At 36.0% G+C, this 16,203-nt stretch overlaps 1 protein-coding gene across 4 annotated transcripts in view; it reads right to left on the bottom strand.

Moving 5' to 3' along the window:
• The window catches only part of LOC113290379, a 23,509-nt gene extending 7,306 nt beyond the window's left edge, over positions 1 to 16,203 (bottom strand). The window contains exons 1-23 of one of the 4 annotated variants that reach the window (XM_026539988.1): positions 15,852 to 16,203; positions 12,727 to 13,009; positions 8,081 to 8,295; positions 7,816 to 7,989; positions 7,628 to 7,723; positions 6,882 to 6,951; positions 6,098 to 6,234; positions 5,839 to 5,979; positions 5,601 to 5,758; positions 5,348 to 5,516; positions 5,158 to 5,256; positions 5,000 to 5,077; positions 4,856 to 4,915; positions 4,572 to 4,729; positions 3,821 to 4,022; positions 2,979 to 3,098; positions 2,319 to 2,404; positions 2,094 to 2,204; positions 1,417 to 1,515; positions 1,175 to 1,263; positions 724 to 872; positions 398 to 541; positions 202 to 309 (exon numbers count right to left, since the gene is read on the bottom strand). In XM_026539988.1, coding sequence (XP_026395773.1) covers positions 202 to 309; positions 398 to 541; positions 724 to 872; positions 1,175 to 1,263; positions 1,417 to 1,515; positions 2,094 to 2,204; positions 2,319 to 2,404; positions 2,979 to 3,098; positions 3,821 to 4,022; positions 4,572 to 4,729; positions 4,856 to 4,915; positions 5,000 to 5,077; positions 5,158 to 5,256; positions 5,348 to 5,516; positions 5,601 to 5,758; positions 5,839 to 5,979; positions 6,098 to 6,234; positions 6,882 to 6,951; positions 7,628 to 7,723; positions 7,816 to 7,989; positions 8,081 to 8,218 — 2,586 coding nt within the window. In that variant the 5' untranslated portion in view covers positions 8,219 to 8,295; positions 12,727 to 13,009; positions 15,852 to 16,203. Of the gene's footprint in view, positions 1 to 201; positions 310 to 397; positions 542 to 723; positions 873 to 1,174; positions 1,264 to 1,416; positions 1,516 to 2,093; positions 2,205 to 2,318; positions 2,405 to 2,978; positions 3,099 to 3,820; positions 4,023 to 4,571; positions 4,730 to 4,855; positions 4,916 to 4,999; positions 5,078 to 5,157; positions 5,257 to 5,347; positions 5,517 to 5,600; positions 5,759 to 5,838; positions 5,980 to 6,097; positions 6,235 to 6,505; positions 6,577 to 6,881; positions 6,952 to 7,627; positions 7,724 to 7,815; positions 7,990 to 8,080; positions 8,296 to 9,310; positions 9,339 to 12,726; positions 13,010 to 15,851 lie in introns of those variants that run through there. The other 3 variants (XM_026539994.1, XM_026540000.1, XM_026540005.1) reach the window with 3 other exon arrangements.

The following is a 16,203-nucleotide window of genomic DNA, read 5'->3' as shown; positions in this document are numbered from 1 at the left end:
TGAACTAAACCCAGTTAAAAGTTTCAATGTTTGAGCAATCACACTGCGCACAAACGTAATTCAGACCACTAAACTGTTTCCAACGGGGGTCAAAGAGATATTTGAAATACAAAATAAGTGAGCAAGAACCAGCAGACAGAAAACCATTAATGCAATATAAACCTCCAAACAACATGTAACTAGGTTTTACCAATTGCTAACCTTCGAGAACGCAGCAAGCATCGTGAACGAAACGTCTAACGCAGAGCACACTGCATCTTGTAATCCTTCAATCTCCTTAACCTCATAAAGTCGGCTGACGTATAATCTCTGCTCAAAGTTTGTTGACTTTCAAAAAACTTGAAGCAGAAAAACTGAATTTTATAAGCACATTATTACCTAAAGCAACATTACTCACTTCTAAGGTTTGTGTGGTTATACACACTATGCGGCAAATTGTATTGTGAATGGATGAGTCACAGAGCAAAATATCTCGAAGAACGGGACCCAGTCTCTGTGAACTTGTGATCAATGTAATACATTTCTTCAATACTTCAAGTGCCTAAAACATAAGATGTAGATGCGAACGTTGAGGGATTTGGCCATAAGAAACTAAACAAAATTCTTAAGTAAGTTTGAACAAAGACATACACCAATTCCAAAACATAAGTCTGGTGTAGCAGCGTACTTATGAGTTACTAATACAAGGAATTGGATTAGACGAGAGAAATCATCAAATGGTACCTTCAACGTTACTTTCCAGCGAACATGCTTCAACTTGTATTTCCAATTCTCATGGTTTACAAGAACATATTGAAGAGAGAACACAACAAGAGCCAACACACAATCATCCTCCGCTCCTGATTCCACAAGCTGCATTGTGAAATCAAGCACTGCACGAAAACGTCGTGGGAGTTAGCTTATAAATAAAATAAAGGTATATGCAAGAAAATAGAAAATGTTGGAATTTGACATGACATCCCCTGATAAATAATTGACAAAGTTAGCCAAACTCGTGCAACTATGAAACCGAATTTTATGATATAAAGAAATTATTTATGTTCAATACCATTGCAACTATAAATACGCTGGAGCATAGAAATCTATCTTACACCATTTGACTGCAGAAGTATCAGGACAAAGATCTTGATAAACAATCATAATACACCTACAAGTGAATCGCAATCTAACATACCTGAAAGAGTCAACTGGCAGCATTCCTCAGTCTGCTCACAGTCAATTAAAAGCATTCTTGCAAGTCCTCCAGAGAGCAGCCATGTGCCACTGATAAGAAAAAAGGACCAACCTTAACAAATAATGCATTATTATAATTTATAATCAACACCAGCAGCACTGCTGTGTTTCATTCAACACTTATCTACTTCCAAAGAGCAGAACGCGATACCCTAATAAAAACAAGAAAGGCCATACAGTCACCTTGATGAATTGTCACTTCCCATGCCAAAGTTATTTGCCCTTAGAGCAGTATCAAAAATATTTTTCTTCTGTACTATGGCAAAAACATGAGAAGGTGAGCTGCAATAGTCAAAAGAAAAATAAAAAGTTAGTGCTGTATAACAAACAAAACATTGTCTGAGCTGGAACAATGGCATAGCCAAACAGTTAGTAGCCAAGTATAATTCAAAGATGAAGTGTAAGCTGGTATAGATTTACATAATTACACCGTAGCAACATGATATATATTTTTGAACTTCCCTAGACTTGAAAAAAGGTATCAATGCAGTTGCTTGTTTTACTTCTCTTTTCCTCTGAATAAAGAGTTAAATCTAACATAGAGGTAATAGAATAGTCTTCTCCAAATCATATTACATACTGTAGCTAAATGAGTAAGAAGGGTGGTTTGGGTACTAAGGCACTGAGCTTCTAAACCTCATTAAAGGTTCAGCTTGGTCCATTTCTAGTAAACTATTATCATTTGACCGAACAAAAATATCCCATTCTTTATCAAAAAACATACATAAAATTTGGTACTACTAATCAACAACATGAAGTTTGTTGGTGTCTGTAATCAACAAAAACAAGAAGAGCAGAAAAGAAAAATGGCATTACAGCTGATCCAAGGAAATGAAGCAACGGGATAATGGATATCTTACCACTTTAACAACTTCGTAAGGATACAAACACTCATGGACATCACTGCTGCACTGCTAACATTAGAAGGCAAATTTCTGACCAAAGTGCAAATTATCTCGACCACATCAACCCTACAATGAGTATTAAATAAGAATCAAACATGAGGTACCAAAAGATAATCACAGCGCAAACAAAATAAAGATAAAATAAATGAACAAAGAAAAATATGTAACACATATTTATACCTCATGCTCTTTTCGATATGCCCATTCTTACGTGCTGCTTGAATTTGTAATGAACTGTCAATGTTCATCAAAGCAATAGATACAGCCTGTAAAGATACAGAGTATTATACGTTTGATGAGAACAAGCTCCAGACTTATCACTTAATAATATAACAAATCTACAGCATAACATGCAAACCATAATTAAAATTATTATTAGTCTGAAAGAGAAAGCAGTTTAGATTAAAAGATCAAAACAATAGATAAAATTACAAAAGTTATTCAACCTCAATAGCACAGATGCTAAAACATACACTTATAGGTGATTTGTGCCTGATACAACAAAAGGAACCACGCTTCAATAACACGCTCTAAGCTAAAACATACACTTAATACCATCCGTCCGTGCCTGATGCAGTGCTTCCACTCATTACTGTTTACTATGAAACGAATCAATTGATGACGTAATCATTTCTATTAATTAAATAGTTTCTCTAACCAGAATAATTATAAAAATTATGATTTATTTTCATTTTCATGAAAGGCAGAAATATTGAAGACATAATCCAATGGGACCAATACAACTTTGAGTAAGTGCAAACCAGTAAAAACTAAGATTTCAGCCTAGAAATTTGATGACATCTAGTAAGGTACAAATCAGCTTTATGTATAAGATATTACCGTGTTAAAGGACACCAGTCTTGAAAGCAGGTCAAGAATAGCAATTAGTTCTTCGTACTTGTTCAAATAAAACTCTCTGGCCACACGCAGGAGCAAGACAAACATTCCAGATTGCATGTACTGCACAATGAATGAGCGCACATGTTAGCTGGAGAACAAAATCAATGACATACGTGAAACATGATCAAAACATTCAGGACGGCCTTATGATCAGGTTTTTTTTTTGTTGTTGTTGCTACTGTAGATATTATTACCATGCACTGGTAAAGGAAGATAAATAAAGATGAAGTACCATGCAAAAATCTAATAGAGGGAATTCACAATGCAACAGACCTTAGTTCATACTTCATAAAGTATCCTATTAGTGACAAGCAGTTCATATACTAATCAAGTTATATGCAACAGTCAGACTCTCAAGCATAATTGAAAGCTCCAAATTTTAGAAGCACGTATATATCCCTCCATAGACCCTGCAGTAAAAGCTAACAGCAGATGCTGATATAGAGAACTCATCTTTTGCATATGTCAGCATAACTACTAACTACAACCACAAACAGGGGAAGAAGCTCCTAAACATTCCAAAAAACATAAAAAGATGAACTCGAAGTACTAATATTTATGTATCCCATTCAGGATGCAGATTCTTAGTAACCGAAACTAATGTTTCGTCTTTTGTAACCAGACCCACTAGTCTCTACTACAAGCAATAAGAACTTAGAGTAACCACTTCAAGACAAAACAGCTAATGCAATTAAACAAAATCATAGAGCAATAATGGAACAAGAACAAGATAAGACAAAGAATTCCACTGATAACATTCAGGAAATCATAAGGTTAATTACCTCCCACCGAACTAGAGCAGTACTCGCATCAATTACTTTCAGGACTTGGCCACGGGTTTGACTAGGAATTAGCAAACCCGAAAACCCGAAAACATGCTGTGGCTGTTGTGTCTCAATGATCTGAGAAATATTTTCCGCAGAGGTACCACCAGGAACCTTATATAAGGATGACATACCAACTGATTTGTCCAAAAAATTGTATCTGCCGCCAGATAAACAGACACAAGAACAAAAAGAAGTTAGGAAAGCCAAAATACAAACAGCAAAAGTGTTCCGAGTAATATCGGATATATATAACTATGGATGGGGACATTCCGCTTTGTGATGAATTAACTAGGAAAACAAGGTTGCATGATATAGAGTTGATAAAGTGCCACACTTGAAGATATGGGACATCAACAACAACTGTGTCTAGTTTCCAGTGCTAGCTTTTGTTTAAACATGTACTTCATCAGAAACCATGTTTTGGATGAGAAAAACAGAAACGCTTCGGGTCCATGTCGCTCGAGAGTCAAATTTCAGTTCTAGAAGCTTAAAAGTACCTTCAGAAGTTTAAAAGCAATAAGTTTCTGGAATATCTAGTAAGAGTTGCTTCATCTAATGAAGTAAGTTACAACTTGTTGTCAAAAATCATTGTATGTTAAAATGAAATCGTAGTAGGTGTCCTAGAAATCATAGTAGATGTATAGCATTGCCGGGGGAGAGAGATGAAGACCATGAATATCGCATGAAAAAAACATTCTTTACTTACACGCATTCTGCAGGCCAACTTCCTTCACATAGAGCCGACAAGAAACGGACAGTCTCTACGATGCGGAAGGGGAATTCACCTTCAAGAGTGCAAAGAAGGCACCGAACTGGACCATCGATAAAACTTCCTTTATCCCAAAATTGAACGCAAAGTGACTCCTGCACCATTCTAAGAGAATAAACTATAAAAATAAAATAAAAATAGAAGAAAAATATGCTTACCAGTAACTTCGGTTACGGAAGAAGAAGAAGAAAAAGGCTTCCTAGAGTATTATGTAGTCAAACCTCTCCACGATAGATCCCACAAAGGACATCCAGTATCGAGTTGAGGGTGTCATCCTCTAACTGCAAACAAAATGGAAACAGGATAAGCAAGTCACTCATCATGCACTCTCATAATAGTACCTATCCCAGATATGCAACACTTGCCTGAAGACTAATCTCGAATGCTGCAATAAATGCAGAAATGAATGTTCTCATCACACTTCGATATCCAGCAACAGGACCCTGTATCAGAACATTTAAATAAAGATTAAATAAAACGAAGTATCAAGAAATTTATTTGAACTTTTTAAGAGGTGACTGACATCTGAATCCTTCAAGAGGTCGTTGTGAAGAATCTCAAGGAGGTAATTTAAGGGTGCAGCCTCAAAGGCTTGACTAACATAACCAACATGGTCCACCTCCTGTAACAATCAGAATAAAAATCAATAAATTACTGCAAAATCAAGTCATTCTGTAAACATAAGAGACAAAGATTCCTTTTAGTCCACGAACCGCAAGAAAGCTATTTTCTTGTTTTTCTGGGAGTGATGAAACTAGACAGAGGAATACTGCCCAGGCAAGGATCAAGGGGCCCGCTTCTTCTGTCTCAGTAGCATTGAAACTTGAAATAACTCCATCAATTTCTTGAATATCTATCAACGAAAATACAAAATGTCCGTGCCTGATAACAAAAGTTTACAGTGATCTTAGAGTAAGCAAAATAAAAGAAAAGGAAAACATTTGGATCCAACGATGGTGTGGATACCTGAAAGGCACTTGGTCATGAACCATCTGAAGAAGATTCTCCAGATCCAAAGTTTCGATAAGAATAAGAAGTAGTTGAACTTTTGAGTGATATAGAGAATTTCTTGCTTCAACTGATATTGCAAGCTTTGCGAAGTTATACGACCCCAATAACATTCCCTGTAAGTCAGTGTGATTGAGCAAAGATGGGATGGAAAAAGAAGATAGGACCAAACATAACATATTTGAAGAGATGTTACCTTGTAAATTGAGCACAAGCTTTTCCAGTTTTCGCTGTTACAAGTACAAAATGATTCGTAGTAAGCTAGGAAAAGAATGTCCAAAACCAAATTATCTTCAATCAGAGTCTCCTCTGCCCACAAAGAGGCAAGGTCAACTTCCTGCAAAGTAAATATTATAATATCATCAAAAGTTGGTATCTGATGAAGTTAACATTAAAAATAGCAAAGACATCAGTAACACTTAAGCCTCCACAGTCACGCATGGTGCTCAAAATACCATATGCTCAGGAGGCTTGAAGGATAACAGATCTTGGAGGACGTTCAGTAACTTCCTTTCCAGTCCATCAGAAATTAGCTTTGATACCTCATCCTTAATGGCATCACTTTCCGTAGGTTCACTGTTTCCCATATATGCTACGACCAATAAAGATTTAAAAAAACACTTAGAAAATTAGAATAAGTTATAAAGGCATAACAGATTTTGAGAATTCATACAGCAGAATTAAGAACGGCAAGAATAGGCATTAAGATACAAACAAAATAGAGGTACAGCAACAAAAGGACTTTCCAAAATAAGAGAACGTGATTGTACTGACACAAACAAAATAAGAAAAGAACTCTCTTGCACATTGCTAGAGAACACCACAAAATGTTGAGTAGAGAGAATGGAAGCAGTTTTTATTACTTGATAAGACATCTTGTTTCCTGTACAACGCCAACTGAAACAGTCTCATCTGAAGATTGCACAGCTACTACCTTCAGCAAGAAAACATGATATATGACTCACTGGATATACTCTTTAATATGCAATCTACCCCATACTATGTGAAACTCGTTTTTTTATTATATACCCTTCAATTACCATATAAAAATGTAGCCAACTAAACATTCAAGATCTCAATCTCATGCACTCATAATCATTATACCTTAACCACCAAAGGTAGAGCATAATTTTATTAGCTAACAAAAACGAAAAAACTATAATCCTCTTAAGAAGATAACAAGTCAGGGGCAACTAGTACATTCATTTCAAAGAACCGCTGACAAGGTTATTAACTTACAAGCGTGCATGATAATTTGCCTGGTACACTTCAGCAAGCACTGACGCTCAATGTAGTATTGAAGAAGTACCTTCATATAATTAGTAAAATTAAATATCAGATAATTGGATCAGGAAAAGGAAACAGCAACCAAAAATATTCTTGCGACAAGATTATTGGCCTCAGAATACTTCCCGGCACTTCAAGTCCAGATAAGGAAACGGCATACAATATGCACCAAAATCACACCCTGAATTTCCAATTACAGATACACAAGAAAGCATGTGATTATAAACACATGCACATATACTTAGAGGACAGAAATACATAAGAACTAGCCATGCATACTGTTTCAAGGAGGAGAATGCGATATACAATATTGCATCCCTGCTTAGCTTAATTCAGTCTTACTGGTAACCATACAAGTTATTGAAGATTAAGGTTCACTGCAAAGTAAATTTTTGGGACTCATCTTGTACATATATTGAAAATCAGTAGTGCGGTGTTAAGGATTCATAATTCTTAATACTGAATAAAACCTTCAGTTGCTTTGAACCTTCAGAACAGTAATACTACATTAATCCTATCTAGCTATGGTTTTGCACATACATGATTATCAGAAAAGGAGGGATAAATTATACTAACATCCAATGCAAGAACAATTCTCCCTTTACAAAACCCTTGAAGAAGTATTACTATGTTGCATCAAGCAGATTCAAATAAACCATTTCCATGCTATATAAAGACCTCGGAACAAAGTTACTAACCAAATGAATAAGTTCATGTGCTTTAAAATCATCTGATACATTTTCTCGCTCTACAGTCCTTTCAACAATAATGTATGACTGCACCTCATCTAAACCCTGCAAAATCATTACCACAATTCAATCAAACAACACATTAACAAAAATTTGTCACTAATTAGGGTTTCCATTTTTCATCATCTGAGACTTACCAGACAATGACTAACTTGTAGAGCTACATCTTTCAATTCAGGTCGCACAATCAATTTATTAGATCCCACATTAATTTGATTACAATCCAAAGCCGTCTTCGACTTCTGATTCGGAGGTTTAAAGAGAGAAACAGTATCCAAGAACCACACATGATTGCTCTTCAATTTCTTTACCTAAACACGCAAATAAAAGTAGCCTTTTCAATCAGTGATTACAGTTACGCTAAGAATACTAAAGATAAGGAAAATAAGGTTTTACTCGTACCAGAGAGGAAGGAATTTCGGAAAGATCAGATGCGTTTTCGAGTTCATCAATGAGATTGGCAAAAGAATCCCACCAGAGAGACTCATCGACAGACTTAGGGTTTGCAGCTTGGTCGATGGCAGCTGCTGTACTCGCCATAGAAGATAAACCCTAATTATTTGAGGGAGAAGAAACCTTTGTTCTTCTTTGTATGCCGCGCTTTTTCCCTGTCGAACCTTTTTTAAGGGTTTTGTGAGAGTAGCAGTGAAAAATGCGCTAGCGTTACTTTGAAGCGTGGGGATGGGTAGGGCTGTTCGTGGTTGGTTTTGGTTCGGTTTCTAGCCAAACCAAAACCGAAACCAATATTATTGGTTTCTAAAAATCTAAACCAAACCAATCCATTAACCATTGGTTCGGTTTCTAAATGGTTCCAGTTGGTTTCGGTTTGTCTCAGTGGTTTTTGGTTAACCAATAATTATGTCAAACCAAAAAAAAAATACACAAATTTACAGATAAAAAAATCGTAGTTGCCGATAGTATTGGTTTACACAAATATACAGACAAAAAAAAATCAAGAATAGTTAAAGCTTACTCTAATTCTAGAGATCAAATGAAGATATATAATATATCTTAATTTAGATATTGACAAATAAAAAAGAAGAAAGACGGGAAGAAAAAAGTCGAGTAGCAGCAGCTGTAGTTGGGGGTGGAGAAGGGAGGCGGCTGAGAGAAGGAGAAAGAGAAAGAGGGAGAGTATCATAATGAAATATTAGATTTAGGGTTTCTATTTATCCTCTAAATTAATGGGTAGAATCTAATACTTTTAAATCGATGGTAGAAATTAAGTTTTAAAATTAATCGGTTCCCCAATGGTTTTTGGTTCGGTTTTCAGGTCAAACCAAAACCAAACCAGTAATGTCGGTTTTTCAACATTTTTTACCAAACCAATCCAAATCTAAATGGTTTGGTTCGGTTTCTTGTTTATTGGTCTGATTCGGTCGGTTTCCAACGGTTAACCGACACCATGTTCAGCCCTAGGGATGGGATGTATAGCTTGGCCTAGGCTGTTCATTAAATTTTTATAATGACGTATTTGGAACATACGATGGCGGAAGGGTATCCCGTTCACCGGAATAATCCTAAATTTTTTTTATTTTTTTTATGAAAAATGTTACTATATTAACTTAAGCAATGTAATACAGAAGATTTATAATTTTATTTTCACTCAAAAATATTAGAATTAATACTCACTTTTCGCACACATTGGCACAAGTGTGTTGACATGTGGTGAAGTCTTCTGATCCTTGCTTCTTTTGCAACGGAGTCCGCAGCAGCGTTGTAATCCCTGTTTATAAATTTAATCTGAGCTTGAGGAAGGTTGTCCAATAAGTGAATTGCTTCTTTAATATTATTCTCCGTACACCCGTGAAGCTATTGTATCCTTTTTGGATATATATTCCCAAAGGAATTTACAGTCTGTGACTATACAGATACTAGAAAAGATATTATTTTTTAGTCACTTTAAAGCATTTACCAAGACTTTAGCTTCCGCATGTAACGCCGAAGACGCCCACTCGGAGCCTGGTGAGATATGAAGGAAAGCTTCTAGGTATGCCGAATATAGAATGAAGGCATATCCCATGGATAAATTTTCTTTTTTAAAGGACACATCAATGAATATTATCCAATCTGACCTTAAGTTGTTCCACCCTTTCTTGATAATCTTCGTTTTCTGGATGCCTTGAGATTTGGTCTCTTCCTTGATAATTGAACATTGGATGAAGATTTTTATCTGTTGTATTAGATAGGAGGGATCCGGAACCGTTTTCCTGAAAACGACCCCACATCTATATTTCCATATGAACCAAGTGATGATTGCAATTTGTTCCCAGAATGGCGAGAATTTTTGATCGTCGATCCAAAGTTCAACCCATTTGCTAATCACATCTGTGTTAATTTGCGAATTGACCATTTCCAAGGAACAACCAGACCAAACTGCTCTGGCAAAAGGACAAGTTCTAAACATATGATTTTCCGTTTCTATCTCTTGGTTATTGCACATTTGACACTCAGGGGAAACCTCTGGGTTATGAGTCGCTAACCTACTCGAGGTTGGTAAACCTTTCTAAATTAATTTCTAGATAAACAACCTGATCTGAGGCAGAGTCTGTAACTTCCAGAGTTTTTTCCACGGGAAATCAATATCATTCTCGTTATCAGGATTACGAGTAATGAGAAAGTTATAAATATTTTTTGCCGAGAAATCTCCAGACTGGTGGTGAGCCCCCATCTTATCCCGTCACAATCTTATTTATTTGGGGTAATAGCTAGAATTTACTTCATTTATGTCCTCAGAGAATAAATCATCTAGCTTTTCTGTGTCCCAATATCCTTCATTATTTATTAATTCTTGAACTTTTTGCGGCAAATTATCATCTCTGTCCCTTGGTATATTTAATCTGACCGAGTTGGGGATCCAATTGTCCTCCCAAATCTTTGCAGTAGCTCCATTTTTTACTTGCTATATATAATTTTCTTTAGTAATATTTAGACCTTTCTGAATGCTTGTCCAAATCCATGATGGCTCATAGTTTCCTGTAGGCTCGAGAGGGTTTGAATTATAGAAGTATTTCGCTTCTAGGATTTTAACCCATAGTTGTTCTTTTTCCATTACTAGACTGCTAGCTAATTTAGTTAAAAGGGCTATACTGAAATTATGAGGATTTTTTATTCCCAAAACCCTCTTGTGCTTTTGGCCTGCACATTCCTTTCCACGCCTTTATATAACCACCTTTACCTTTTGATCTAACTTTCTTACACCAAAAATCTCTCTGAATTTTATCTAATCTATTCAAGGTTTCTTTAGGAAGAGATAGCATCTGCATCTGGTATGTCGGGAACGCTTGAAGAATGGATCGTATCAAGACTGTTCTTCCCGCTTGAGAAAGCAACTTGGACTTCCAACCTTGTAAAGTGTTATAGTATTTCTGAAGAAGCGGCTCGAAATTCTCCTTCTTGTTTTTATCAAAAAATAGGGGAGTTCTTAGATATCTATTTTTTTTAGTCATCAGCTGGACCTTTAGGATTTTTGCTATTATTTTCCCGTGTTTGGATGGATTTTGGGGCTAAAGTAGATTCCCGATTTTTGAAGATTGACCATTTGGCCTGTAGTTTCCCCAAATTTAGATAAAATATCCATTAAGTTCTTCGCTTCTCCCGGGTCCGCCTTGGTGAAAAGAAAACAATCATCGGCGAAGAATAGATGTGAAATGGTAGGGGCATACTTATTTATTCGAATCCTTGATATTTTATTTTCTCTTGTTGCCTTTCCAAGGAATCTTGAGAGGATATCCATGCAAATTAAGAAAAGATAAGGGGATAAGGGATCATCTTGCCTTAGACCCCTTGAATTGGAAAAAGTTGGGTCTGGGGATCCGTTTAGAAGGATAGCAAATGAGGTAGTGGAGATGCATCGAAATATGAGATTCACCCAGTCATCACTGAATCCAAATGAAGATAATACTTTTCTAATAAAATGCCACTCGACTCTGTCAAAGGCTTTTGAGAGATCGATTTTAAGAGCGAAAAACCCCTTCTTCTTTTTTTGAAGATTTCGTTGAATGAATCAGCTCGTGTGCTATAATAATGTTGTCTATAATTTGTCTTCGAGGAAGAAAGGTCGATTGATTGGGTGAAATAATCCTATTTAATAAGGGCTTTAATCTATTGGATAAGATCTTAGAAATAAGTTTATAAATCGTGTTGCTGAGACTGATCGGTCTGAAATCCGCTGGGGTTTGAGGTGTTGATATTTTTGGGATAAGAGTAATAAAAGAATGGTTAAATTCTTGTGTTAGAATCCCTGTTCTAAAAAAAATCATGTATGGTGTTTGTAATATCAGACCCCAAGATCTCCCAATTGGTTTTAAAAAATCCCGGTTGAAAGTTGTCTGGTACGGGAGCACCCCAAGGGTTCATTTTCGAGAGGGTGGACCAAATTTCTTCTTTGGATGGAATTTGGGTTAAAGAAGAATTTTCCGAATCTGAAATACAAGGTTGGATTATTTCTGAGAGATCGATATTGGAGCTACCCATTTGAAAGGTTCCAATTTGGGTAAAATGATTGATCAGTAAAACATTGATTTGGTCTCGTTCTGAGATTCAAAGACCAGAAGGTTCTCTAAGGGAGTGGATTGCATTGACGCTTTTTCTATTGGAAGCAGAAGCATGGAAATACTTAGTATTTTGATCATATTCTTTAAAGAATTTATCCATAAATAATTGATGGTAATAGTCATTTTTAATCTTGTACCAGTTCCGCTTGGAGGTTCTTGAGAGTATCAATTTTAGAAGCAAAATTCTCGGACTTGTGTATGTTTTCTATTTTGTTATTAAGAGCTTTAATATTTTTTATGAATATTGCCGAAAACATCGGCATTCCAATGAGCTAGATCTGAGGAAAGATATTTTAGGGTAGATTCAAAGTTCCTATCAGGGTATTTTGAGGAATGGAGGTTCCAAGACGCTGCCACTACTGTCGATAACGTAGGGTGTATAAGCCAGGATCTAAGACATCTAAATGGTTTGCTGATTTTTTTTTTTGTTTCCGGGTTGGAATCAAAGAGTATAGGGGTATGGTCAGAACCGACTCTTGTTAAGTGACTTACCTTTGTGTTACGGAAGATCTGAATCCACTGGTAAGAAATTTAAAGCTGTATCAATCCTTTCGCAGATATTAGCATCTCCGCTTCTGTTATTTGACCAAGTAGATGGTGCTTCTTCATATCCCGCATCTTTGAGGCCCAAAGAATCGATAACTTGAGTAACGAAAGCCTTGCTGCTAGAGCTCGAATTATTGTCTCCTTGTTTTTCTCCCGGATTCAGGATCAATTAGCACCCAAGGCTTTTGAACTTGTTTTGCAAGTTGTGTTATTTTCTCATCTGCTTCCACTGCACCATAAACACAAGTAATTTTTATTTATTTTTCACTAATCAACATTTCAAAGTGACAGACATTTAGATGAGATGAGATGAATTTCAAGTCTACATTAGTGTTTCAGGCTATTGCTAACCCCTTAGCGATAACCACTGAAGGAACTATAAACCAATCATGTAAGTTAGATTTTTCAAAAAAAAAAAGTTCATTCTGTCGGCCTTTGTCTCTGATAGAAAAATAACATCTGGCTTGTAAAAATGGTAGAGATGGTTTAGATGATCCCTAGTGAGTGGTGTTCCAATTCCTTGGACGTTCCACGATAGCAGTTTCATGGTGGAAAAGGGGATATTAATTTAAGCGAAACTTAGTAAGAGTAAAAATAATATCACACCAAGGGAAATAAAGTTTAAAAAGTTTGTAACTAAGTAAATAGATTGGGATCAAAAGATTCCTAAGGGTTGTACTTATGAACCCAGGAAAAAAAAACTAAAAGCCAAAAGAGTGGGCCAAGAAAAAAACTTATATAAGGGAAAAAATTTAACAGGGCTTCATAGGGTAAGAAGGAAGTTCTAAATGGCATAATCAACAGATTTTTACAGAGGCAATGAAAGCAATATTAGAGTTATTTCTAAAAGGCTTAACAGGACTAAAGAGTCTAGATTAAGACTAACAAAACAAGAGCAAAAGAGAACCAGATTTTTATGGAGAACTTGTCAATAATGTCCCAGAGAATAAGCAAAATAGCTCACTAAAACTACTACCAGACTGAAAGCTCAGGCCCTGGTAAAAGCTGAATTCTGGCAGACTAAATAAACAGAGGAGATAAGAATGAAATGAAACAAGTAATACTAGTTACATAAAAGCTACAGAAATAAGATTAGAAAACAAATGCATGAAACTATAGAGTAGCAGGAATAGATAGCAAGAGCAACAAAAAACAAGCAAAAAACAGTATAGAGAGCACACAGGCTCTGATGGCTATTTGTACATGGTCCCCAAAATAAACTTTTGATACTATCCATGAGATTTGTTATAAGCTAGACTAGTCTTCATTGCAGAACCCCTTGAGGATTTCCATCTTGATTTTCATCTGTTGTGTTGGAAGACTCACCCTTAAACCATTGATGAGGATAGTTCTTTACATTACTTCCAGCTTCATTACCCTCAATTTCTCTAATAACCACTTGACTTTGGTTTGGCAGATTCAAGCTTAAATCCATATCAGTCAATTTTGGTCTTTTAGGCAGTGGAAAAGGATTGTCCCAATGGAAAAAGCTTTGCATCAAAACCCAATTTATCAAATAAGTAGCATTATCATTACTGGGATTTAACTGAGATGAAGATGCACAATCCCAAAAACTATTAAAATTAAAGAGATTGCCAGGTCTATCCCTTTTCTGCATCACCTTCCACATATATTGATCTCTTTGCGCAAATGCAGGATTTTCAACTACTACACTATTAGTACTCTGCCTATTTTCAGGCTGACTTACAATATTAGATTCGAGTTATGCTAGATAATCAGAGCATATTATCTCAATAGCATTTTTTTTCAGATACAGAACCGGTCAGTTTGTCTTCTGAAGGTTTCATGCCTGCTTGCACCATCAATGGTTGCATCAGATCTTGCTGTAATACAACCTCCTGCTGCATAGCTACCAGGGTTGCATTAGCTTGTGCTTGTTGTATCTCTGCATTGTGTTGTGCCATGTTGTAGTGTATGCAATTTTGTTCCTTGTACCCAATCAAATCACAAAAATCACAGAAATTGAAAGGGAAGTTATGAAACTAAAAATGAACAACATTAATACGACCCGATTCATTTTCTGCATTTACACTGAACCTGAGTCTCTGTCTGAATCTTATACTTGCTCTCCCAGTGATCGAATAGCTTCCATTAAAACTTCTCACTGGGTAAAAAAAAAAGAGAATCTCCCCCATGCAAGCTAGATATCTTCAGAGGTTTTCACTTGTCACTTGAGATGGTGTTAGGTTACTTACTGTTATGAAGAACAATTCTTTTGTGGGATACCAATTTTGCAAGTTATCAGTGACTTCCCATTTCTTAATGCAGAAAAGGTCTCCAAACACTCTTCTGGTGGCTAGATTCAAGACTCTATGCATCTCATAATCATGTTGGAACCTGATTATGTAATAGCCTTTCTTACTGATATACCCCCATGAATCTCCCACTGAAACAATAATGTATTTTTGACATCCCATCAGTTTCTTTCTACTAGTTCAGCAAAAGTTCTAATCAGGCAGCTTGTCCAAAGAAGATGAGTGTTCTGAAATCTAGTTGTGATTATTTCATTGAGATTAAACTGCCTACACTACTCAGATTCAGGAAATGTTGAAGTTGGTTTGTTAACTGAGAAACATCACCATGCCAAATAGCAAACATGGTGATACACTGACTAACATCTAATAAGCTACAAGGTGTTGATGAAAAGTTTTTTGAGAAGGAAGCTAGGTAATAGAGTTAGTGGTTTAAAGGTTTTCTCTGATTTGAGAAGCATAATACATAAATAAAAGAGAACTTCATTTTCAAGAGTATTTACAACCTAATGGCTTTAAAGCAAGGGAATAAACTAACAACTTGGTTTAAATTAAAAAATTTATAGAAAACTCCATGAAAACCAGCGTGCTTAAGAGGATAATCAGATTAAAGCTGGATTAACAGGGGGAAATCACCAAGTGTAAGCATCAAGGGAAGGAAACTTACAAATGTCACAAGGGAGTAAATAAATCGATCAATTATCAAGTATTATAATTGAATCTTCAGATAACCCTAATTTTAAAATTCAATCTTATATAAACCGATGCAGTCTTGAATTAACCGAAGCAAATCATTACCTGACCCAAGGATGAAATCGGAAGCAACCGTCTGAATTTTGGATTAAGCAAAAGCTGAGTCCGACATCAAATCTCTTCTTTTTTGTGACTCCATAAACAAATCTACTTTTCCTCTATCCACTAACATAATTCCCAATAAAAAGTCTAGCTTTGATAATAACAGACCCAAATCTCAATTAGTAGCAGAAAATCGTAAGAACCATGTATGATTTTGCCATCAGAGCCCATGAGACGGCTGATTAGCCGCTCATGGTGAAGGAATTTTTTTTAGGGGAAGAAAACTCGGAAAAAAACTGGTTTAGACGTGGGAAAGCGCTAAGGGGTTTCAAATGCTCCTAATCCTAAATCCACC

This window comes from Papaver somniferum, chromosome 1 (assembly GCF_003573695.1).
Source record: "Papaver somniferum cultivar HN1 chromosome 1, ASM357369v1, whole genome shotgun sequence".
NCBI classification, from domain to species: domain Eukaryota; kingdom Viridiplantae; phylum Streptophyta; class Magnoliopsida; order Ranunculales; family Papaveraceae; genus Papaver; species Papaver somniferum.
This window is presented reverse-complemented; position numbering and strand designations above follow the sequence as displayed.